Source organism: Rattus norvegicus, chromosome 1 (assembly GCF_021556685.1).
Source record: "Rattus norvegicus strain SHRSP/BbbUtx chromosome 1, alternate assembly SHRSP_T2T, whole genome shotgun sequence".
NCBI lineage: Eukaryota > Metazoa > Chordata > Mammalia > Rodentia > Muridae > Rattus > Rattus norvegicus.
In genome coordinates, this window is record NC_141534.1 from 239,964,283 (window position 1) to 239,990,247 (window position 25,965).

Genomic DNA, 25,965 nt, shown 5'->3' on the forward strand with positions numbered 1-25,965 from the left:
TACAAGTCCATTATCTACATACACACAGCATTCCTCTTTTAAGGCTGCACAAAGTCCTCCTTGTTGTAGGAAGAGCAAATCAAGCCCTCTTCTATTTTGCAGTACTACTTCTGAAAGGGAGGCAACAGAATCTTTAAATTGGCTAAGCCCTCTCTCAGTTCAGCTAGGTCCTGGTCAATTGTAGCGCTGAGTAAATGATAGCGTTGTTGGTTTATGAATGCTGAGTCCTGGGAGTAGTTGTATCAATACGCAATAATCGCGCTGTTGCAAGAAATCAGATATTATTACATAGGTAGTCAGCCCTGATGAACATGCCAGATAAGTATGATTTGGGGCGAGCAGCTACTCATGGTGATTGTTAACAACCAAGGTATGGTTGCATATTTCTAACAGCTGGTGAGGAGGGAGCATATGTTTTCCCAAAATACAGCTTCCCACCCTGGATACCTCAGTGAGAGTAAATCCTAAAAGCCTCCATATAGGACATTGGATTCATTGGTATATATATAAATTCTCCAGAAAGGGCAATGCCTTCATAAAATGGAGGGGAGGCAGAAAAGCACATCCAACATTCCACATTTTTGGAGGAATTGTTTATCTGTTTTTGGAAGAGTAGAGCGGAGGCGGATGCATTAAGGATGGAAAGAATGACTCGTGCGGATAGCATGGGGCCTTGAGGGGTGGTTGGCTAAAAGACAGTAGTCAAGAGGGAATTCTGTGGGGCCTGCGTGGCCGCTGAGATTTTGGGCTCTGAGCCCCTTTTAGGCAGAGAGGGAACAAAATTATGAAGAACAGGGTTTGGTCCTATGGACATGCGCACTGAGGTGGGTGGTTCCTTCAATAATTTTATGCTGAATGTGAGGCCAGCATCCCAATTGTCTTTGTATTGGCGGAGACCCCAAGTTAGGGCTCTCGAGCCTGCCCACTCATTTTTTTTTTTTTTTTACCCTGCTCAGTGAAACTGATAACAATGGGATTGCACGAGCCTGACAGGATGAATCATCTTTGGTGTAGGTTCCATTACTTTTTTACAGTCATAAAATCCCAGGAAGAAGAGGGTTTCCAGTATGCCTCCCCCGTGGTCTCACAGCCCCAACTGGTACAATAGAAATTGCTCTCGAACCCACATTTATGGTTAAGGGAACGAGCTCGGTGAGAGGGAACTGTCCCATGAAGGGAAGTGGTAAAGCTTGTGCAATGCGTTGTCCAGTCCTAAGCGTTAAGGGGCGGGCACTCTTGCCTCCTTTCTCAGCATCTATTATAATGTCTCTAATGATATCCCAGTAGCAGAAAAAAGCTGCGGACACTGGGTCATCGGCTTTCAAGAGCTTATTAATATCCTGACCAACCTTATTCCAAGTAAGGGGGTGAATATCGGGGCCGCTTAAAATTAACCAAGGACATTTTTCATCTACGGAAGAATTTTATCAGATCCTTTTTCTTAACTCTTATTCCTCTCTCCCTGAGTGAATGCTTGATCTCTCCTATGAAACAAGCTTCCTTAGACAATACCTTTCCTATGACAATGGGACGACAATTATTCGACCGGTCTTATCTCCCTCTCCAGCGATGCAGTCTGAAGAGTCCTCAATCTCTCCGCGGATCTCCTGTCTCCGTCATCCTGTAGTTGGCCGTGCTTCCGGGTCCCTGTTCAGGCGCCACTCTGGAATTTGTTATAAGGCTTTATCAATCTTGGAATTTGTTTGGAATTTATTGTAAAGCTTCATTAATCTTTCAGGGAGCCATCTGGCTCCCCCTTCTTTAGAATTATAAATACAGGCAGACCCTTTTCCCCAGACTATCACAGGGTCAGGACCCTGCCACTGTCCAGTTAGGGGGTCCTTCCAAAGAACGTGAGCATGATCCATCTTGGTTGAGGGGTACCATAAGCGATCGGCGGCTGAATGCCCTTGATTATCCAAGGTTAATAAATTTAAAACAAAAAGGGCATGGGATAATAAGAATTTTGGGCTGCCTTTAAGAGAATAAAGAGTTTCTTGGGCAGTAAGTTTTAACGGTGTATTTAAGGGTTTGATAGTCTCATTCCACAATTCCTTGTCCCTGAGGGTTATAAGGTATGCCTGTAATATGTTTTATTTGAAATTGGGAGCAAAATTGTTTAAATTTGTGACTAACATAGCTGGGCCCAGTATCTGTTTTTAGCATTTTGGGCTGTCCCATAACCGAAAATGTGTAGAGCATATGAGCAATAACATCTTTTGTGGCCCCTCCTGTGTGTGCAGAGGCACATATAAACCCACTAAAGGTATCAATGGTAACATGGACAAATTTTAATTTTCCAAAAGATGGGACATGGGTGACATCCATTTGCCATATTTTTCCCGGAACAAGGCCCCTGGGATTAACCCCAATGTGTGGCTCAGGAAGTAGGGTCAGGCAGTTCTTACAATTTTTGACAATTTGTCTGGCTTGTTCTCTAGTAATTTTGTACTTAAGCTGCAATGTTTGAGCATTAAGGTGATGGAGTGAATGTGCCATCTGTGCTTCTTGTAAGGAGTCACTAAGAGAAGCAATCATGGCCAGCCTACTGACTTTGTCGGCTAGATCATTTCCTTTGGTTAAAGGACTGGGCAGATTCGAGTGAGCCCTGATATGGCCCACAAGGGCGCCACTTGACCCATCCAGCGGGTTCAGTTATTCAGGGTCCCGAAGAGGCTCTACCTGAGTGTCAAGGGGCGGGAGGAGAAAAGGAGACCAAGCAAGGTTCTGTTGTCAAGGTCTCGTCTATTGGGGTGAGCGTTACAGCTTTTAAGGCTTTCAGGTAGGGGGAGTGACCTTTGTGAAACACAAAGGAAGGAGGGACGAGGGTACTCTGATAGCAGGAGGTGAAGAGGTCATGCGGTGGAGACACCTCGTGTTTGCTCAGGAGACATCTGGTATTTGCTCGGGCTGAAGCATTCCATGATTGTTATCTTCCTGTGCCGTAAATTCATGGGAGAGGCTTTTGTCCAACAATCTCAAGACTTTATGGCAGTCATCTTAGATGTGAGTATCTGTGGCCATACAGCCCAGAGTCACATAGCCACTTTGAGCCATACAGTCACAAAGTGGCCAGCCCCAAATCCAATACGGCTCCCTACAAAAAAGAAGCCAACTCATCCAAGAGGAGTAGACTACAGGGAGTAGTCGAACTCATGGCCCAAATCAACCAAATAGAAACAAAGAGAACTATACAAAGAATCAACAAAACCAAAACTGGTTCTTTGAGAGAATCAACAAGATAGATAAATCCCTAGCCAATTAACTAAAGGGCCCAGAGACAGCATCCAAATTAACAAAATGAGAAATGAAAAGAGAAACATAATAACAGAAACTACGGAGATTAAAAAACCGTCACATCCTACTACGAAAGTCTATACTCAGCAAAACTGGAAAATCTAGATGAAATGGATGATTTTCTAGACAGATACCATGTACCAAAGTTAAATCAAGAGCAGGTTAACTATTTAAACGGTCCCATATTCCCTAAGAAAACAGAAGAAGTCATTAAAAACCTCCCAACCAAAAAAAAAAAAAAAAAAAATCCCCAAGGCCAGATGGCTTCCGTGCAGAATTCTAACAGACCTTCAGAGATATTTTGAACTTTTAAAACTACTTCCACCTCTGAAACTCTAAAATGTGCTCATCTTTTCTCAAGAATATTACCCCAGTCCAACTTCCTCATTATGCATTGTTGGGGATAATGCCTCTCCAACTACTTCCCAAATGAAAAGAAAAGAAAAAGGCTGTGAAGGCATTTCTGATATGGTAACTGTGTAGGATGACGGTTTCCATCTCTTCCTGGAATCATGATGGTTTGTTTAGCTAAAAATCTGTCCCTTTCTGGTGTGTCTATTCATTTATACCCCACAAGGCAAAGTCTCAGCCAAGCACCTGACTCCTGGTCCTCCCCCTTCTGAGTCACCTCTTTTCTCAGCCAAGGTCAGTTTCTTATGTGAAACCCTCCCATAGGAATTGGCTGGATCTCCCCTACAGCACACTACTCCAAAAATCTATGTTTATTTTCCTCATTTACCACCCCCCAAATCACAAAAGTAAACATAAGATACAGTATGATATAATGAAATATTTCTAAGAAGATGCTGAACCAAGAGAAAATAAGTGTGGCTAATCTAGAGGTAAAGTGGGTATTTGAAAATTTTGCTTCAGATACTGTTTGGTTGCCAGAGATAGCCCAAGACTTGGTTCCAAGAGATTGGGAAGACTAAATCAAATCATTAAATGGACTGTGTCAGGGCCCGAGCCTCTGTGAATTCTGGGAATTACTAGGTTCATCAGGAGAGCACAATCTTCCTGCTTGTGTTGTTTCTTGGCCCATTGTGGTGTTTCCAGTACAAAGTGTTATGATAAAATGCAGAAGTTCATATCTTTCCACCATCTCTAGGATTCTACTGTTTCCATGTTTACAAGCTAAGAATCTAGATTTTACCAACCTCATAGAGTCCTTGAATACTTTAAATAAGATAATGGTCGGGTTACCAGGCTAGGGCCAGACCCCTGTTCTTCTCAAAGTGAACGTGAGCAACGTACGAGAATGCACAGCCTTATGGGAAGTGGGCATCATATGTCAGGTGAAAAGTGGTATGGCCACATGATTTCCCCCTCCTCTCCCTGTTTGAGGCATCTCTGGATGACTTACATTGGAGAGCATGAATAAAAACAGAGACCCTCTTCTTCCCTGCTCTCTCCTCTTACTCTAGAAGCACAGGTTTTCAGTTCAGGCCCTGTCCTAGTTTTATTTCTGTGGCTGTGATAAAAATACCTTGAGGAAATGCAACTTATTGTTGGAGGGGTTATTTGGCTTCTGGTTCCACCTTCTATCCTTTTTGAGGGGAAATGACGGCACAAATCACATCCAGAGTCAAGAGCAGAGAGAAATGAATGCACGCGCACTTGCTTGCTTGAGTTCTCTACTTTTATGTAGTTCAGGATCACCTGCCTAGGAAACTGCACCGCCCATAGTGGGCCGGGTCTTCCCATTTCAACTTAATTAAGACAATAGCCCATAGAGATGCCCACCGACCAACTTAATGTGGACAATCCATCATCAAGGTGCTTCTCCCAGGTGATTCTAAGTTGGATCAAGTTGACAATTAAAGCTAACCATCACAGACCCTAAATCTATTCATAAAAGGTAAGAACATCTTTTTTTATGGCTGAGGATATAGCACAGCAGAGGAGTATTTGCCTAACTTGTACAGCACCCTGGGATTAATCCCTGGTAATGGAATTAATCTCTGGGGAAGCCCTTATTCTCTTTGTCTCTGGATATTACTAGTCAAATTAATAATTTATTACATGGAGACAGAACAGAGGGAAGACAGAGGGGAAAAACACATGGGAAATGGTCTGAGCATTTCTTCCCCCTTACTTTCTACATTAGGTAAAAAGGACTTGCTACAAAGCTTACAGTTAAGATTCAGTAAATCTTATGTATTTAAGATTTTTTTTAGTATACCTGTTATCCACCTGGGTATGGTGATGCAGGCCTATAATCCCAGCACTTAGGATGCAGAGGGCAGCAAATTTAAGTTCATCCTGAAATACATAATGAGGCCAAGGCTAGCCTGGGCTACATTGAGAGAGCCTGTCTTATAAGCAATATCTAAAAAATATGTAGTTGCTATTACTTCAATATGAAATAGTTTCCCCAAAGAGTGTTATGTTCACGTATATCTCAGCAGTTTAAGAAACTGTCTTATCACACCTGTTACAATTGCTTTTCACCACTGTGACACTGCACCTGACATAAACAACTCAAGGGAGAGAGGATTTATTTTAGCTCACAGTTTCAGAGGTTTCGGTCCATCATGGTCAGGAGGGTACAGCAAAACAGAACTCCCATCATGGCTTGTCTTCTCTTTGGTTTGTTTGGATTCCCAGCCTGTGGAATGGTGCTGCCTATGTTCAAGTCAGACTTCCCACCCACTCGATAATACCCTCTGGAAAAGCCCTCACAGACACACCCATATATTCCAAGAGCTTCTCATCCAATCAAATTGACAAGATTAACCATCTCAACAACTGTGCTTTTTACTTCGAAATTGCCTTTACTTCAATGACTGTGCTAAATATTTAAGGAAATATTTCCCACTTAATGAAAGCCAGGACTTGCTCCCCCTTCCATCAACAAAACCCCATAGTTTACTGTCAACACTTCTAGCTATAGACATGTGTGTTGATATTTGTTCATTTTTAGGTGTGGCCTAAGATTGTTAGATAGTCTTCATGCCTAATATCTCCTTTTAGTTTTACATTTCCGTGTTCTATATAGTAAGAAATCACACATGAATCGTTCATTCGGAGTGTACCACACAGAACATGTCTGCACTGAGAAGTAAGAAAAACACCCAGCTCTTATTTACAGCTCTTACATAGGTCCTTATTCTCCTCCTCCTCCTAATCACAAAGATAATGGAGGGAAAGGAGGAACTTTTAAGTAAACTCTCTACTGATGATGTCTGAAAAGTGATCTGTTGGGGTAATCTGGTGCTATCCGTGTATCCATTTCCTCAGCTCTCTCCACCCTTTAATTATGAGATGGTTTAGAATACAAGAGGCCACAGAACATGGGATTCTAGCACAGTGCTAGATATAAGCTTGCAGTCTCCCTAATTTTTGAACATTGGGTCTTTCGGTCTTTATTCTTCTGACTTTGGGCACCACTCTCGACCTACCTGTTTTCAGTCAATCCCAACAAAAAGTAGGGATACGAACAGAGCGTCTTTGTTGTATTGTACAAATAAAAACTATTCAATCTATACAAACTAATGAACCAGGGACATAGAAAATATTTTTGAGGGCTGGGGATTTAGCTCAGTGGTAGAGCGCTTACCTAGGAAGCGCAAGGCCCTGGGTTCGGTCCCCAGCTCCGAAAAAAAGAACCAAAAAAAAAAAAAAAGAAAATATTTTTGAGTTTAGAAAAATATATCACCTAAGATCATTAGTGACCATTGTGTTTCTTCTTGCATTGGGTAGAGTTGTACAGGAATCCAAACAACACTTCCTTTTCTTCTGTTGTTCAGCTTCTTACGTGAGGATAGACACTGGGATCCTAGAGGTTCCAGGGACAGGGGAGGTGCAGCTCATCTGCCAGGCTAGAGGTTACCCCCTAGCAGAAGTGTCCTGGCAAAATGTCAGTGTTCCTGCCAACACCAGCCACATCAGGACCCCTGAAGGCCTCTACCAGGTCACCAGTGTTCTGCGCCTGAAGCCTCAGCCTAACAGAAACTTCAGCTGCATGTTCTGGAATGCTCACATGAAGGAGCTTACTTCAGCCATCATTGACCCTCTGAGTAAGTGTGGTCTCCATTTCCTAGCTCTGTCAGTTAGAGTTCAGGTGGGAAAACCCTAAATGTAACTTTTATTCACAAGAGATTATTGTCATTTGGAAGCTTACAATAAGCTCACCCTTTCTAGTTCTTTTTGAACTCTGACTGACTGGTTCAAATCAGCTCTTCTGGATCAAAATTCCTCTCCAAGCTGACTGATTCAATCTGAGTTCTCTCGGCTTCTGACTAAATTGCTGGCTTGGCCTCAAACTAACTGGCAATACGTTTTAATCTCCTGGTTCCTTCTCATTCTTTGGCTCATTCTGTTTTCACCTGAAACCTATCTCTGTAAAACTGTCCCAGTAAAACTAACCCCCCTCTCTCTTTCTTTCTTAATCCACCTCTCTTTCCTGTCTGTTCTCATGAGAGCTGGACATATCCTATCTCTGATTCATTCTGTCAAGTCTTTGATTTGTCACTTTGTCTGCCACTTGATTAGACATGGCTGCTTTCTTCTACAAACTAACTGAATCTTCATGGTTTGGTATTAAAGGTGTATTACTAAGGATATGTCTGTATTCCAGCTATAGAGATTAAAGGCATGTAATTCCAGCCAGATCAAATAGACCTAGCAGGTTTTTGGATGTGATCGCTTGCCAAAGCAGCCATGTTGTGGGATTAAAATTCTTCTACAAGAAGCAGATGGTGTGCTCATATGAGCCATCCAGATACGTGTTGTTATAAAAGATTCTTCATGAAGTCGAGATAGAATATAGAAGTACTACAAAGGTAGAATGGGACAGAGATCTCTACTGCTGAGGAAGAGTTACACTGTTGGAAAGGCTACCAGGAGAAGACAGCTGTGAGACAGCACTTCTTGAAGTGCTGCACCTGATTAGCTTCAAGAAGAGAAGTATGTGAATTACATACCACCACAACACTTTAGGTACCCCAGTGTCCTACTGGTGTCTCCCTTTGGCTGGGGTGTGTGTGTGTGTGTGTGTGTGTGTGTGTGTGTGTGTGTGTCCCTTCCTCACCTTGTAGTCCCTCGACTTGATCCAAATGTTGTGGGGAATCCACAAAGAAGATTGATCTGCATGGGTTTAAGCCAAAAGAAAGTCTTTATTAGTCAGCTGTCCACTACACCGGGTGTCAGGATCACAGTGTAGCCCCAAGCCTTTCTCATGATGAGTTTTTAAGCTCAAAAACAATATTCTGGGTTGACATACTTCAGTCAACAAGAACAGTTACCAGAAGCAGAAGCAGAACTACAGAAGCCAAAAGAGCAAGGTTAGTGCATTTAGAGACTTTCCTAGAACTGTGGCCTTTGGCAGATCTGGTCTTTGTTTTCATTCTGGAAGGTGGGGCTGTCTATGTGCTGAGTTTTATGGCCTGAATGGCACTTCCTTTATGGAATCAGTTGTACTAAGGTCTGGGGGGCTGTTACAATTCCCACTGGTCTTAGAGAATGAGCTAAATCATAGGCTCATCCTGTTTTAGTTCAATGTATAAGGCCCCATGGATGATACAATCAGAAGAATCACAAGTCCAGTGCTAATAGCAGATAGGTAGCTAAGGAAACCAAGAGAACAGAGAGTGGTAACAATTATCTGACTTAAGGTATTCTCTCTCTCTCTCTCTCTCTCTCTCTCTCTCTCTCTCTCTCTCTCTCTCTCTCTCTCTCTCTCTGATGTTTTCTCCAATCATAGCAAGACTTTCTCTAGCTATACCTGATCAATTAGCATAGCTCTTCCCAAGGCCAGGCATAGTCTTTTTTTCCTGAGAAGTCTAAGCCTCTCCAATTTTGTAGGATAGTTTCTGCAGGGGAATCTAACTATTGTTTTAATTCAGAAATGGAAATTTTTAATACTCTGGGTCCTGGCCAACCTGTCTAATTAGTTTTGAAGCCATCAGGAGAGACATATTTAGTCAAATAGTCAGAGGTTTAGTGATATTCCTGCTATCCAGATGAATTAGCCCATAAGGCAGAATAGCAGGCATCAGAATAAGAGAACTGCTTATGTAAAAGGTTTGGCTATTAGGCAAGTTTTAGGTCCTTGTAAGTCCTCTAATATTAATTTGTATTATTTCTAGTCACAATGAGTTTTGTCAGTCAGTAGACTAACATTCTGGTTAGTTCCTATCCCTATGTAGTACAGGGGCTGGGTTATCTAAACATAACCAGAAATCCTGGCCAACCTCTGGCTGGGAATGATTATCTGTATCCCCAGGGGCCCTTCCTGTGGCATAGAGTCTGATTCCCCAGGTTTTTCCTGTTTCCCAAAGGCCAGAATCTTTTTGAAAGTAGAATTTCAGGAAGCCTCAGTTTCACAACCCTAATTTTTACAATGGAAACTCCTTTGTTACCTGGGGCCCAATGAAACCTTAATTTTAATGGGTCATAGTCCAGGAGACAGTCCATTTGGCAGTAGCATCTGTGGCTTCTGCTTTCTTGACCTGGATGTAGTGAATCCATGGTGTAATGCCATCTACCTTCACAGCCACAGGAATAGAAAGAATCGCTATGTAGACTCCAAGTTGTTTTCAGTGCCCCTTAGGGTAGCCATTTGATTGGGTATCACCAGACTCAAACAAGTGAAAACTGGTGGTGGACTTGGAGGTCGGCTGGTTTTGAACACCCTGCTAGCCCTCTCTTCTCTCCATCTGGACAACCTGAAGGCACCAGTGCTCTGCGAAGCTGTTCCCCAGCCTCTAAATTACTCTGCTCACTACCCCTTCACTAAATGGATGTGTCAGCAGAAGCACCTTGGTTAGGTCAGACAAGATAAGGGGTCACTTGTAGTCATTCATACCAAGACCCGAATGGCTGGATTTAATGTGTCACCCCTGCCTGGGATGTTCTGCCTTTTCCGAAGGATCTCGCTGGTCTTTAAAATTAAATAACTACCTATTCAGAGTCTAAGCTCTCTCATTCTCATCAGTGTGAGGGAGAAAATACATTTTTCAGCTGAGGGACCTTTCCACTTGAATGAGAAAAGCCAGGTGGTGAAGACAAAGGAAGATGGAGGTAGAGATAGAGACAGAGAAGGCGTGGGAGGGAGGAAAAAGAAGAAAGAAAGATGACGAATAGGTGGGTGGATGGGACAATAAACAGCAAAAGGTGCAGACCGCATCGCAGCTGAATCACCGGCTGTCTAACTTTGGGGACATTTCTCGACGTTTCTTCTTTCGTGGGTGAAAATGGAGATCAAAGGAGAGGCTGCTTCACGGGGTGGAGGTGAAAGGAAAAGAGCCTCTACGTGAAAGAGATGTGTAGCGAAGGCGTAACCTCATTGCCAGGTGGTAGAAACCACTCAGGAAGCCACCCTGTGATGGAGCCACCCTGTGATGAGATTCTGGTTCTCTCATTCATCAGGTTGGATGGAACCCAAAGTCCCCAGAACACGGTCACTTCATGCTTTCATCCCGGCCTGCACTGTCGCTCTCATCTTCCTAGCCACAGTGATAGCCCAGAGAAAGAGGCTCTGGGGAAAGCTGTATTCTAGAAAAAGGTGAGTGACTTACAAGCCGTGTGAGCCTGCCAGTCTAAGGTGAAGTGCTTCAAGCCTAGAAGGGACTCTCTATCCCAAGAAGAACATGGTCCAGTCTTCAGTGAGCTGAACTCACACTGAAGTTTTGGGTTGGGTGTTTGGTTTGGTTTGGTTTGGTTTGGTTTGGATTGGTTTAAGGGGATGTTCGCTCCTGGGCTGAAGGGATTTGGCTTGCCCTCCAGGCTTCACAGTAGGCAAGCTATGGAATCAGCCAGGTTCCCATCAATGCATGAGCGGTTTAAAAAAAAAATGTGGTGTGTGTTCCTAACAGAGCACCATTTAGCCTTAAGGAAAAATGAAATGCTGTCATTTTTAGGGGAAAGAATGAAGCTAGAGGTCATCATTTTAAGCCCGACTTGGATGGTACAGACAGAGATTATATTTCTTTTGATATATAGATTCTAGACTTAAAAAAAAAATACAAGGACAGGGTACCCACCCAGGGAAGAGGCGATACAGTGATTGAAGTGAATATGTGTATGGAAAGCCACCATGATTAGGCTGGGGAAATGGCTCCGTAGTTAAGAGAGCTGTCTTACAGAGGATTTGAGTTCAATTCCCAGCATTCACATCAGGCCGCCTGCAATCACCTGTAACTCCAGCTCCAGGGGATCTAAGGCCCTCTTCTAGCCCCCCCAGGGAGCTGATGCTGAAGACCTAGTAGGTAAGGGGACAACTGTGGCCTATAGGAAGTTCTAGCTGCCTCTTCAGTCATATGTGCCTTGCACTGGGACGAGTGGCAAGTAGCATGTGAGGATGCCATAACTAATCCACTACCGCTGGGGTGTAGAAGTCTCTAGTCCTGCCAGGTAGAATCTCTGTGCTGTCCAGGTATCAACAGCCCCTGTGCAAAGGTCTCCAGGCAGCGCACGTTAAACCTTCATGGCTGACGAGGAAGGAGGGGCTTCCTGCCTTCTCAACAGCTGCACTATTCACCCCTTCTACATTAGACCCTCATGAGGAACCTGAGTCAGGAGCCTTAACTTCTCTCTTCTACAATTCTTGGGGTCATTGTTGTCCTGAGACTGTAGTAAAGGTAGAGACGTCTCGGGGTTGGGGACTTAGCTCAGTGGTAGAGCGCTTGCCTAACAAGCGCAAGGCCCTGGGTTTGGTCCTCAGCTCCGGAAAAAAAAAAAAAAAAAAAAGATAGAGACGCCTCCATCCCTTTCTTTCTAGAAGCCTCCTTGTCTCCTGGACAGATTTACTTATCCAAGAATCACAACTTATGATACATGCTGAGTACTGGGAGGGCAGCCACTGCCAGTCCATAAAAATGTCTTATTAACTATTCCTTTCAAAGAGCCATTCAACAGTTGAAGGATCCAGAGTGATACAATGTGTTCCAGAGAACTTGGCAAATTCCCCTTCAAACATGATAAGTTCTGTTTATCATCTAGGCTCACACATGTGGAAACTATGTTTCTCTCATCAATAGATATATCTTCAATATCTAAAGTGCTATCTCACCACACACACACACACACACACACACACACACACACACACACACGTACACGTGTTAATGCTCAATAAAATTGTACGTTTTTGTCCTTGACAATTGCATACATGCATGTATATGAATGTATAGACAGGAACTTTAGACATTCTATCCCCCTTTCTCCACTCTTACTCCCCTTCCTTTCCTACTAACATTTTCTTTCCAGCAAGTCCCCTCTCTACTTTCGTTTCTTCTTCGTGTGGGTAGAGTTCACTGAGCTTAGCCAAAATTGTGTGCTACAGCATGAGTGTAGGCTACTTACTAAAGGTCAACTGACCAGTAGTTACACCACTGAAGAAAATGACACCCCTTTCCACAGTAACCATTAACTTCCAACAGTCCCTCAGAAGTGGGCGTTGTGAATTCCTCTCATCCATAATGAAATGTTGGCAGGACCAATCTCATGCGTATTTGAGCAAATACCCAAGCTATGCTGGCTTCTTGAGTATACTGGCTATGTCAGTCTTTCTGTTGATCCTCCCCCCACCCTCTGCCTCTCATATTCCTTCCTCCCCCTCTTCCATGATGTTCCCTGAGTGACAGAGGGAGTGAAATAGATATCCCATCTAAGGCAGTTCTTACTCTTGGGTTTTGATCTGTTATGGGTTTCTGCAATGCTCATTAAAATTGTAGGCATTGAGTCTACTATCTGTAGGTGAGCATGACAGACCCACTTTGGCTACTTGAGTTAGGGCTTAGTAGCCATATTTAAAGCATTCACACACTGTTGCTAGAGGCTACAATATTGGACACTGCAGACACCCAGCACCACTGCAGGAAATCCTATTACACAACACCGATAAATCCTCCCCTGAACTCCTCTCTAAATTATGAGCTTTGTCCAACACAGAGAACAGCGCCTTTATTTTGCCCACAAAGGAATTGAGGTTCAGAGAGTCCATGTGATCTCCCAAAGTCACAGAGCACAGATAGTTGGACTCTTAAATTTGTGACCCTTTTTATGACAAAACAGCTTAATTAAAACTAGCAATCTGAATAGTATCCATAGAAGGGAAGAGGAAGTCATAACCCAAAGAATTAAATGAGTTCTCTCATTCATATGCTAGGCCAATCATGAAGCCAAATCAGTCCCACAGTCACCTGCCACAGAGTCTAGATCTGTAGAACTTATTAAATTATGGACGGCTTAAATGAATGGGGATTTAAAAAAAAAAACTTGGCACCTGGCATCTAAACATGCAATGACCAATAATTAATTCCAACATACATGTACAACAAATCCAAGGTGTTTATGCCAGTTCTTACCCATGCTATGAAATGATTTCATTAAAACATGGCTCTGAACACAGCACAGTCACTTTGCCCCGCCCATGCTCTTACACAGCTCAACTCCAGGGATGCTGCAGAAACACCTTGGGTCCAAGTTGAGACTATTGTGTGTTACGATATTGTGCATACAAAGTCTTATTAGCTCATTTAAATATAATGCTTTAATTACAAAAAATATTTTTTCAAGACAGGGTCTCATTACATAGCTCTAGCTGTCACACACACACACACACACACACACACACACACACACACACACACACTTGCTATGTAAACCTGGCCAGCCTGGATCTCACGGAGATCAGCCTACCTCTGCCTCATAAGTGCTGGGATTAAAGATGTGAGTCACCATACATCGAAACGAAAACGCAATATTTTTCTACCACTTTTCCCAGCACACATCAAATTCATATGTTACATTTAATTGCATTAGAAATCTTATTTTTTAAAGCTGTTTTAATTGCTAGCTTGAGTTTCATTAAAAAGCCATCAATGAATTTCAGCTTGCTAATTAGGACAGGATTTCCAACAGTTTCCTAAATGCCCCCTAAATATACTGCTAATTTGTGCTGTATATTTATGTGAATGGTGTTCTCCACTGTTCACCATGAAATTAATAATTTTAAATATAACTAAATCACTAGTATAAAATTTTTCTTTTATCTTTAACAAATGGTAAAATTATACATGCACAAAAATTGCTTTTAAATAAGTTTATTATTTAGTACCAGTAAATGCTTAATTTCTGTAGCTATCACAAACTCTCACACATACATCCTTCCCCACATACAGTCACACACACACATACACTCTGTCACACACATGCACTATTACAGACATGCACTGTCACATACACACACACACACACATACAAACACACACACACTGTCACACATACACACACACTGTCACAGACACACATCTTACCCCACATACAGTCACACACACTGACACACACACACACACACCCTGTCACACACACTGACACACCCTCTCCCACATACAGTCACACACACACTGTCATATACCCTGTTACACACACCCTGCCACACATATCCTGTCACACACACACACACACTCTGTTACACACACACACACACATATCTTTTCCCACAGTCACACACACACTCACACACACCCTGTCATACACACACATATATACACACTCACACACACACTGTCACACACACAAACACACCCTATCTCACACACACACACACACACACACACACACACACACACTCAAAATTGCATAAAAATTTCTTGGATAAAAAGGAAATTGAAGGGGTTGGGGATTTAGCTCAGCGGTAGAGCACTTGCCTAGCAAGCGCAAGGCCCTGGGTTCGGTCCCCAGCTCCGAAAAAAAGAAAAAAGAAAAAAAGAAATTGAAAGTGGAAAAAGGTTGGAACAAGTTCTTAAATTTTAAGGACCAAGTTTCCTATATTCTGGGCAAGAACCAGGTTGTGTGTGTGTGTGTGTGTGTGTGTGTGTGTGTACAAACCAAAAGCTAAAGAGTTGTTACCTGGCCATCTAAGGCTGGTGGAGAATAGTAACCCTGACCTCTGGCAGTAGGGAGACTGCCACTGAAAATGGAGGCATTACAGAGCTATTCCAGGACAGGCGGGTATAACGTATCAGTCAAAAAAAGGCTGTTCAAAAAGTCATATGGGAACCTACTATTTTATAAGTATATATATTTTCCATCTAATCTATATTAGTAGAATCTATACATTCATATTTAAAAGCTTAACTAGAGTTACTCTACACAGGGGATAACGCTCCTCCCAGAAGCCACAGGAAAAAACAAAAAGCCAAGTAAAAGTGTGGGTTGACTCCCCTCCAGTTTGTCAGGGGTGTCCTGGAGACTCCCAAAACAGTGCAAGTCATTGCCACTGCTCTTGGTTGCCCCCCCCCCAGAACTTGATGGTAAGTCCTTATTATGATAGATGCCAGACACAGAAATATTAAGTTGACACCAACCAGGAAGCGTCTTCCCTTCTGGCCATCTTTCATGGTGCCACAGGTGCAATGCAAGCTGCTAGAGTTGGGGTGAGCCATCATCACCTTAACCAGCTGAGAACTCTGTGAGCTACAGTAATGCTTGACACGGCAATATCTACCCATGGGTAGAGTAGTGGCAATAATGTCACGGGTGTAATCAATCATATTTGTGATTGAATTTAAGGCCCACTCCATAGGGGGAGCTGCCTGGTTGGTATTATATCTGTGGCCAAGAATCTGTGATTGGAGAGCTCATAGATTCGGGTGGTGAGCCTACTACGATGATTTTGCTAAAGGGACAATAGTATCAATCTGCGCTCTAAATTTCTATCTCTATATTCATAGATTAGCGCAGCTCCCAGACCTCATCATGAAGTTTCTTTATGCAGTGTGTTAGCATTTCTTCTAGGCTCTTCCCCACAGTTACCTGGCAACAGCCAGTACAAAAGGGGCTGCTTGCCCCCTCCTCACTCTCTTGCTCTCTTACCCTCTTCACCCTCTCTCTCTTCTCTCCCCATTCCTCTCTCCGTGTGCTCATGGTCAGCCTCTATTCTTCTCTCTCTCTCTCTCTCTCTCTCTCTCTCTCTCTCTCTCTCCCTCTCTCTCTCTACTACCCCCTCAACCCTCCTCCCCATGCCCTAAATAAACTCTATTTCTATAAAATGTCCATCATACAGCCGGTACCTCAGGGGGAAGGGATGCCTCAGCATAGGCCCATAGAGGCAGCCTCTTCTCCCACACCATACCTTGCCCCACTAAACATATCCCTGGCTTCTTTTTCTTTTTTATAAAAAAGACAGTAAGTGTCTGCAGAGAGCTCAGCCACAAATAGGACATCACACCCCTACCTCTTTAAGTTTACAGACTGTTTTAGTTAGGGTTTCAGTTGCTGCAACAAAACACCAAGTTGGAAAGGAAAGGGTTTATTTGGTTTACACTTCCACACTGCTATTCTTCACCAAAGGAAAGCCAGGACAGGAACCCACGCAGGGCAGGGACCTGGAGGCAGGAGCTGATGCAGAGGCCATGGAGGATGCTGCTTATTGGCTTGTACTACATGACTTGCTCAGCCTGCTTTCTTATAGAACCCAGGACCATTAGTCCAGGGGTGGCACCACCTATAATGGGCTGGGGTTTTCCTTGTGTCCAGTGATTAAGAAAATGCCCTACAGCTGGATCTTACAGTATTGTAGAAAATATTTAATCTCAATCTACGGTTTCTACCCCACCTTTGACCATTGAGTTCCTGGTTAAAGGACACTCATAGCTTTATATTTACAATAAGCCTTAATCAGCACAAGAGACGGGCAGATATCTATGCTCTGTGCCATTGTGTCTATTTCCCAGCCAATCATCCCATTAAATAATTTGCCATGATTCATCTAGGCAGTTCTTGATTCCACTTAGCCAACCCACCTGGCCATTATTTTAAGATTCTTACACCATGGTGGCTTCTCTCTCCAACTTCTTCTCTTCCTACCTCATGGTTCCCCTCTGACCCAAGCCTGGGAACCCTACCCCTGCCTTTGTCTCTTCTGAACCAGCTGGATGTCATCGTCTTTATTCACCAGTTGGGAATGACTTGGGGGTCAAGGTCACATAGCATTGCCTGGGTCTACATGCGGTCTCTGGGAGTCACCAGTATTTAGCCTAGCCAAAGACCAAACCTTAATTATGGAGGCATTTTCTCAATTGAGGCTCCTTCCTCTGTAATGACTCTAGCTTGTGTCAAATTGACATAAAGTCACGTCGGTATAGGGACCATCAAGGAAGAAGAAACAGACTGTAAGAGGCAGAGATTGGTAAGGACAGGACTAAAACAGTGTCTTCTGAACACTAATGGGACCACTGCACTGGTGAGTTTACAGCAACCATGGAGACCTGCACAAGACCTGAACAAGATGGTGCCTTCACAACATTCCGGCACGGATCAGGGAGGGGCTCATGAGCCCCATACTCAGCTGAGGAGTTATTGACAGTTGATGTCTTCTGAGGGAGGGAGAATTGGTTTTCTTTAAGGGTATGGCCCCTGGTATGTTGGCCACGCTCCAGTGGATGGCTCCATATCGGTGAGTAAATGGACGGCATCCAAAGGCGCAGAGGTATAGGGGTCTCCATGGTTGCTGTAAACTCACCAGTGCGGGAGGACCTGGAGGTATGAGGTGGTCCTTGGATGCCGGGAGATATGGGAAGAGGAGCACAATCCAAATCTATCAGACACACATGAAAGTCTCAGTTACTAAAGACATCTTTAAAGTGAAAAGGGGAGAAGTAACTCTGAAGCTATACACGTGGGATTTTTGTTTTATAGACAAAATTCCGCCACCACAACAGAGAAGTGAGCAGAACCAAGAGTGAGCACAGCTTGCGTTTCTTTCTCGGGCCTCCTTCGCTATATCAGCTTGAGTTGATAAATTCAACCTCTCCCGATATCCACAGGAACTGGTTCTAGTCTCACTTAGACTAGGGAGTCCTCATGTCCCTTCGGTAAAGTGGCCCGATGTTTGCAGATTACCTGTGTCTCCACACAGGCTTGAAATCATTCTGATTACCGAAAATGCCTACTATGGGGCAGATGCTTTCTTTGTAAGCAGTAGGGACTCTGCACTGTTTATTGAGCAATGGCAGAAAAGAGTGTATCGGTCACTTTTCTCAACTCAGTCCCCAAACACCAGAGGGGAAACAGCTTAGATCATGATTGGAGGGGCTATAGTCCATCCTGGGGAGGGCAGCCATGACAGTATGAGCATGTGTGACATTGTGTGACAACTGCTTGCTCACATCTCCATAAGGCAGGAAGCACCTGAGAAACAGAAGTAGGGACAAGCCATTAACCTCAAGGCCAAACCCCAGGGACCTACTTCCTTCAGCTAACTCCCACCTCATAAAGGTTTCACAATCTCCCAAATGGCAGCAGCTGGGGACCAAGTGTTCAAGCATGGGAGCCTGGAAGGGACATTTCTATCAAATGGCAACAAAAAGTCTGTGTGGATATCTTTTAAATGTCTGCTCTGGGTTACTTACTGCCAGCCGAGCTTACCTCAGTGTCAACATCTAGTGCGTTGGGGACCCTGGGTACGGTTGTAAATAACCAGGACACAGGGGATGCAGAGCAAAGGCAGAAGCAACTGCATACAGTTGCAAGCTTTATTAATCCTTATTTAGATATGACTATGCATTACCTCAATTTCCATTTTGGCAAGATACCCTAAAGATCGTTATTCCCAGGATACCAGGAACACCTGAGGCAAGACTAAACAAAGAAATAAGACTAAGCAAAGGCTTCTTCTTAAAATATTTATATAACAAATCACCCCTCTTCCTATTATCAAAATACACTCGCCATAACCCAGAAAGCGTGAGAACCGCTTCCACAGAAACAGGACACAGCAGAACATAGTTTAAGGCCAAGGGAGAAAAACATTTTCTTCTCAAGGGCGGCATTCCAGCCCTTACTTGCACCTGTCACCAGTCTTTACTCGATCCTGCCTAGGAGCTGCAACTCTATGTCTCCACACCTCAAGCCAATTTTTCTGCTCATGGAGAAAGTCATAGTAATGATTCTAGAGCAGAGGTTCCCTACCTTCCTAAGGCTGAGATCCTGGAATACAGTTCCTCACATTGTGGTGACCCCCAACCATAACATTACTTTCATTGCTACATCATGACTGTAATCTTGATCCTGTCACGAAATGCAATGTAAATATCTGATGTGCATGATAGGTAGGAAGTAGGGAAGGCTCTGGGGACTCCAGGGACTTCCTCAGACCCCCTCAACCCAGTCTGGATAGATACGATTGTTTCCACTCCAGACCTGTGTGTACTTCTGAGGGGAGCTTAGAGCACCTGATTCTGAGCCTTCAAACATGAAAGGCTCCGGGAAACTCAGTCTTACTTTACTGACAGATCTTCTTATTTCCTATATTGCAAGATATATATTTTGTTATTTCATATTTTAAAGCCCTCAGTTTAAGTATTTTGTCCTACCTCATTTTAGCAGTGTCCTATCACCAAGATCTGCTAACCCAGGGAAGGTCCCAGCCCCATACTCTGTATGATGTTTTCCCTGAAGGGCATTTTGAGAAGCACGCAACATGGCAGTGCCTGGTACACACGTGCTTTCTCTTTGTACAGCTTAGCGACCGTGTCTCTGGTTCTGTTTGAGACTCCGGATAGATTGTCATGTGAAACTAGCTGCCAGGGGACTCTGTGGTACTTGTTGCCAGATGAAAGGATAGGCCATTCTCTGTCACCTCTGTGGGCAGGCGAGAGTTGGAACAACTTGGTCTTGGTTTGAAGTGTGACTTTAGCAGTGCGCTGTTGATTTCTTATCTTGTCATAGTTAGGATTACTACTGCTGCAGTAAAACCCAAGACCAAAAGGCAAGTTGGGGAGGAAAGGGTTTAGATAGCTTACACTTCCATATCTCTGTTCATCATCAGAGGAAGCCAAGGCAGGAACTGAAATAGGGTAGGAACCTGGAGGCAGAAGCTGACAGAGCATGGAGGGGTGCTGCTCATTGGCCCTTTCCCCTTGGTTTGCTCAGCCTCCTTTCTTGTAGAACCAAGGACCACCAGGCTGGGGATAGCACCACCCACAATGGGTTGGGCCCTTCCCCATCAATCTCTTAATTATGAAAATGACTTATTGGGCTGGAGAGATGGCTCAGTGGTTAAAAGCACTGACTGCTCTTCCAGAGGTCCAGAGTCCAATTCCCAGCAGCCACATGATGGCTCACAACCATCTGTAATGAGATCTGATGCCGCCTTCTGGAGTGTCTGAAGAAAGTGCCAGTGTACTCACATACATAATATAAATAAAAATAAGTAAATAAATAAATAAACAAATAAATGTAAATTTTTTAAAAAATTAAATGCCTTATTGAGTTGTCTACAACCCAATCCTATGTTAGCATTTTCTTAATCACAGTTCCCTCCTCTCAGATGGTTTTAGCTTGTGTTAAGTTGACATAAACTCTCCAGCATGTTTTCCCAATTAAGATTCCTTCCAGATAACGCAGTTTGTGTAAAGATGACGTAAGACCAGCTGGCACACACCTGTGTCTAAGACTAGCTTTTGCTCAGAAAATACTCAGTATAAAGCTATTACTTTACTGGTAAAATATTAAAATGCACTTTTAATACTAAAAAAAAAAAACAGAAAAAGGAAAATTGTCCACAAACATTGAGTGGGCACAATTTGTTTTATTTTATTTTTCTCAAATATTTTCAACTCATAGTTGGTTGACCCAGTGAGTTTGGAACACAGAGATACAGAGGGGCAACTGTATTCACAGTGATGCTAATTAATTTATTAATTAAATAGGATTGATATACCCAGAATCTTCTTATTTGGTAGCATTTCTACAAAGCTTGTTCTTGTGATTGTGCTTCACTCCATGTCTTTGTTGGAGAGCAAAGATGACATCCATTTCAGGCAGGAGCAACCACTTTTTGCTCTGTCTGTATCCCTGAATTCTCCTAGCTGATACTGCATAGGGAACTCTGTACCCATAAAATTTACTAATGGGAAGATAATTCTGCTGCAGTACAATTGGCTGATAGTTTTGCAACCAAGAGAGTGATTAGGAAATACATTGTGGGGGGCTGGAGAGATGGCTCAGAGGTTAAGAGCACTGACTGCTCTTGCAGAGGTCCTGAGTTCAATTCCCAGCAAGCACATGGTGGTTCACAAACATCTGTAATAGAATCCAATGCCTTCTTCTGGTGTGTCTGAAGACAGCTACCATATATATAAATAAAGTGTGTGTGTATATATATATATATATATATATATATATATATATATATAGAGAGAGAGAGAGAGAGAGTAAATAAAGTATATATATATATATATATATATATATATATATATATATAAAGTAAATAAAACAAACAAACAAAAAAAAACCAACCAACCAAACTCCATTGTGTCACCAGAGACCATGTGGATGTCTGAGAGCTGCACTGCTGTGGCCATGGTGATATCCAAGTCTATGATGCTATAGGGAGTTGTGTCTGGGTCTGGGGTCCTATCACAGCCAGGGTCTGTGTTGATGTCTGAGACCTTTGTTGTCTGAGGCCAATGTTACAATAAAAGGTCATGCAGATGTCCCTGATCTGGGCTGCCTGGGGCCATGTTGATGTTCCAGCACTATGCTGAGCTGGCCTCACCCCTTGCCTACAACCGTACCCCATCCCTTACCTAGGCAGCATGGGAGAGCTGGCTCTGGTGCCATGGGTTCAGGAGGGCTAGCCATGGTGGCATGAGGGCTGGAGATGGTTCTGCCCTCACCAGCTGCAGCCCTCAGGCATGAGAGTAGATCCTGTGCCTCACCTGGAGAGCATGTTCCACACCTTGCCTGGGCAGCAGTGTAGAGCTGGCCCTGGTGGTGAAAGCGAGGAAGAGCAGGCCCTGAGAACAAAAGAGCTGTAGCATTGGGCGAGTTAGCCAGGGAGAGCTAGAGAGCTTGTCCTGGTGATGTGTACAGGAGAGCGGGCAGGCTGACCAACTCAGAGGAAGTGCTAGAGAGCTTGCCCTGGTGATGGGTGCAGGAGAGCAGGCAGGCTGACCAACTCAGAGGAAGAGCTGGAGAGCTCTCCTGGTGATGTGGGTGCAGGAGAGCGGGCAGGCTGACCAACTCAGCTGCCACCCAGGCCCAGATCTAGGGTTTTCACTCGGCTGACTCCAGCTATGAACTGCTGGAGCCCATGAAAGGGAGGCTCCTACAAATTCCTACAAAAGTTACAGGCTGTCCGTGACACAGACCAATGACTCATTGCCATGGTCTGAAATGTTGTAAATAGTGTGGACAAAAGGGTATACAGTGGGACACACTGTGAGACCCAACAGCTTCCCCAACAGGATTTTTTAAAAATATATTTTGTTTTACTTTTTTCTACTTTATTTTATCCTGGGGTGAAGGTTGCAAGGGCCGAGGATAGATACTAAGGGACAGGGAGATGAATGGGATTGGGGTGCATGATTCTCACACACACACACACACACACACACACATACACACACACACACACACACACACACACACACACACATACACACACAAATCAATAAATTTAAAAAAAAAAACCTATTCATTATAAAGCCAAAAAATATTTACTGATCTTAAAAAATACTCTTTCTAAATGCTCCATTTTTAAGTTGGAGGTTTTTAAATATTCCCTACTAATCATCATCAGAAGGGGCTTCATGTAGCAACTGATAGAAACAGACAAGGACCCATAGGCAGACATTAGGGAATCCCATAGGGGCATTTAGAGAATCCTACAGAAAGCATGGACAAAGGGTTGTAGGAGCCACAGGGGTCAAGGACCACAAGAACACCACAGACTCAACTAACCAGGGCTCACAGAAGCTCACAGAGACTGAAAGGACAAGCAGGGGGGCTGCACGGGTCTGACTTAGGCCCTCTTCATATATATTATGGTTGTGTAGCTTGATCATCTTGTGGGGACAGGGGCTGTCTCTGACTCCTTTGCCTGATTTTAGGACCCTTTTTCTACCTACTGGGCCTCCTAGTCCAGTTTTAATAAAAGGGGAGGTGCCTAGTCTTATTGCAAATTAATACGCCATGTTTGGTTAATATCCCTGGGAGGCTTTCCCTTGAAGGGAAATGGGGGAAGAGTGGATTGGGCTTAGGGGATGGAGGAAGGGACTGAGGGGAAGAGGGAGGGTAAACTGTGGAGAGCGGGGCATAAGCCTGTGGGGTTAAAAAAAACACACATATTCTGGTCATTTGTGGTAAGAGAGAATGCCAATTCTGTAGCTTTATTCACTGAATATATACCCCAAGTTCACTGAGTGGAAAATCCCAGGAAGCACAGTGGGCAAACCTGGCTTAAGGCCTCAGGAACAAAAAAATCAAATACGTGCCCCATATTTACTGGGGAGAAATCCAGGAAGACCAGCCTGAGTCCCAGGAACAAAAGACAGGAATGAAAGGACCATTGCCCAGGTGTACACCTGGGTGTGTCGCTACCAGGCCAGGGTGTTCCTTTGTTAGGAACAAAAGGTTTCAACATGCATCAGCAGGGCTCAGCAGGGGTCAAACACTGCAGGGGACCCAGGAGGGTCCGGCATGGGATGTAATATATAAGAAAAGAATAAGTTTTTTAAATTACGTAAAAAAGAAATACCTATGGGGCTATGATCGGGCAGCAAGGAAGCAGGGATAATGAGTTCTCTTGATGGGGTTGGCAGGCTCACAACTAGAACCAGCGAAAGAGACAGGATGGGCTGCAGCCGTCAGAAGGGAGGGTGCTACACTTGCAGGCTAATTGAGTGGAAAGCGTAGGGCTTCTTCGAATCAGTGCTTCTGGATGTAGAGCGAAGAGAGGCCTTGTGCACACAGAGGAGCGCTGGAGAAGCCAGGGAAGCTAAACACACAGCTAACCTCCTCCATGGAATGGGGTACACAGATGCTCATCCTGGAAGACCTAGAATGATGGAGGTTTAGAACCTGGTGGTCCTCTGCTGTCTGATGAAGCAGGCTCTGCACAAATCTCCAGACTTTACTTATCCCAAACAACATCCTTTCCCCTTCAAACCCTTGAGCATTATTTTAAACCATAAAACCCATCTCATGAGTGATGTCACTGGTGCTTCACGACAGCCTAAGTGACTTCTGCGTTATCTTAGGGCCAGGTAATGCTGACACCCCCAGGCCTTATGTTTACCTGGGTCATTCCTCCTAGAACCTAAATCTCGGGCACTGTCTCTGAATGAACGGAATCTATTCCTGTGGAAAGAGTCAGGTGAGCTCTGTAAAGACTCTCAATGTAAGCACGTCTTAAATTATTATATACTTGGAACTGGGATAATTGTTAATACTTTAAAAAAAAACAACTATGCTGTGCTTAAATATGGCTAGAGTTAAATGATCTGGGACAGACTGTAGAAATCCTGGCCCATCACCCATTACAGGTGAACCAGGTTTTACCTCACCCTGGTCATTTTTTCCTTGCCTCATGTAAAGCTTGCAGGGGGAATGGCCACACTTAGGCTGTGTGGGACAGACGAAGGTGTTTAGCTTTCTTGGTAAAAAAAAAAAAAAGCCACTTCTTTTATGGTTTAGCAATCCTGTGGTGTGGCACATGAGTTGACCAAAATGATACAGGACAATCAGAAGACTTTGAAAAGCCTCTGTGTCAGAAACTCAGCATATCCAAGCGGCTCGTTCTAGAGCCTGCTGTGTATAGCACCACAGTTCCAAAGCCACCAGTCGTGAAAACAACCCCAGGAAGCCTTTTTCCTTGTCTGTTAGAGACCGCAATCGTCAGTACAAAATTAGATGGGGAAGAGTTAACATGGGCTCTTAGCCCTTTCCCCATGACTACCAACAACTGGTCTGAAGGCAATTACTGTAGGCCCACAGCCTGGGTACAGAGCCATGGGACAAACTCGGGAAGTTCCACACTGAGGTCTGAGTACAGCTGAGCTCTGAGTCGGCAAATTAGATTTTCTTGACTCAACAAAGTTTCTCATCTGCCTTGGCCAGCCTGGCTAAAATACGCATTTCTTGAGAAGTGGACATCTCAATTCTTCTAAACAGATAGCCTTGGCGTACCCAGAGGCACCTGCTTATGTAGGTCTTATAGGCTCTGTGTCTTTCTTCAATGAGACTCCTTCAAGAACTCAAGACAGGGAAGACCTGGGAGAGGCCTGAGAGCAAAGGCGACAGACTCTGATCTCCAGCAAGCACAGAATGAAAGGACTGGAGGAGGTCAGAGGTAACCAGAGAGGGAGTGGTCAACCTGCCAGCTCTGCTCTAACTTGCCCCTGCCGAGAAGACAAAAATGGAGATGTTGATGGAATGTCTGCTAGTTATTGAGTGCTAGATAAAAAGATTACCAGATTAGCCAAATCGCACACCGGGACCTATTTATAGCTTCTTGGCTAGAAGCAAACAAACTACCAACAGCCAACCTTGGGGCATGGATCGCTCAGGGTAGAGACATATTTGAGAACTCAAAGAACACGTAGCAACCCGTTCAGTCTCCTGAAGGTCTTCTCCTCTCGCAGGCCCGAGTGACCTGCAGCGTTAGAACGTCTTTGTTGAGTCAACAGGACCATGACATTTATAACGGACATTTATCCATATGATCAGAAATGCCTCGGTCCTTATATGGCATTCTGGCAATATAGTAACTGCCAGAGAAATGAGATAGCTGGGAAAACTGGTACCTGTTGTCCTGGGGCCAGGGTCTCTCCAGAGAAACAGAGCCTGGACTGGGGGAGGAAAAAGCGACAGAGGGAGAGACAGGTAGATTCATTTTGAAGGGTTGGTGGCCATGACTGCTGGGTGACTGAAGCT

At 44.0% G+C, this 25,965-nt stretch overlaps 1 protein-coding gene across 4 annotated transcripts in view; it reads left to right on the forward strand.

Moving 5' to 3' along the window:
• Positions 1–25,965, forward strand: part of Pdcd1lg2 (programmed cell death 1 ligand 2) — a 70,217-nt gene that overhangs the window by 37,673 nt on the left and 6,579 nt on the right. For 3 of the 4 annotated variants that reach the window (NM_001107582.4, NM_001438032.1, NM_001438033.1), the window contains 2 exon segments: positions 7,047–7,316; positions 10,669–10,804. In NM_001107582.4, coding sequence (NP_001101052.2) covers positions 7,047–7,316; positions 10,669–10,804 — 406 coding nt within the window. 4 annotated transcript variants of the gene reach the window in all.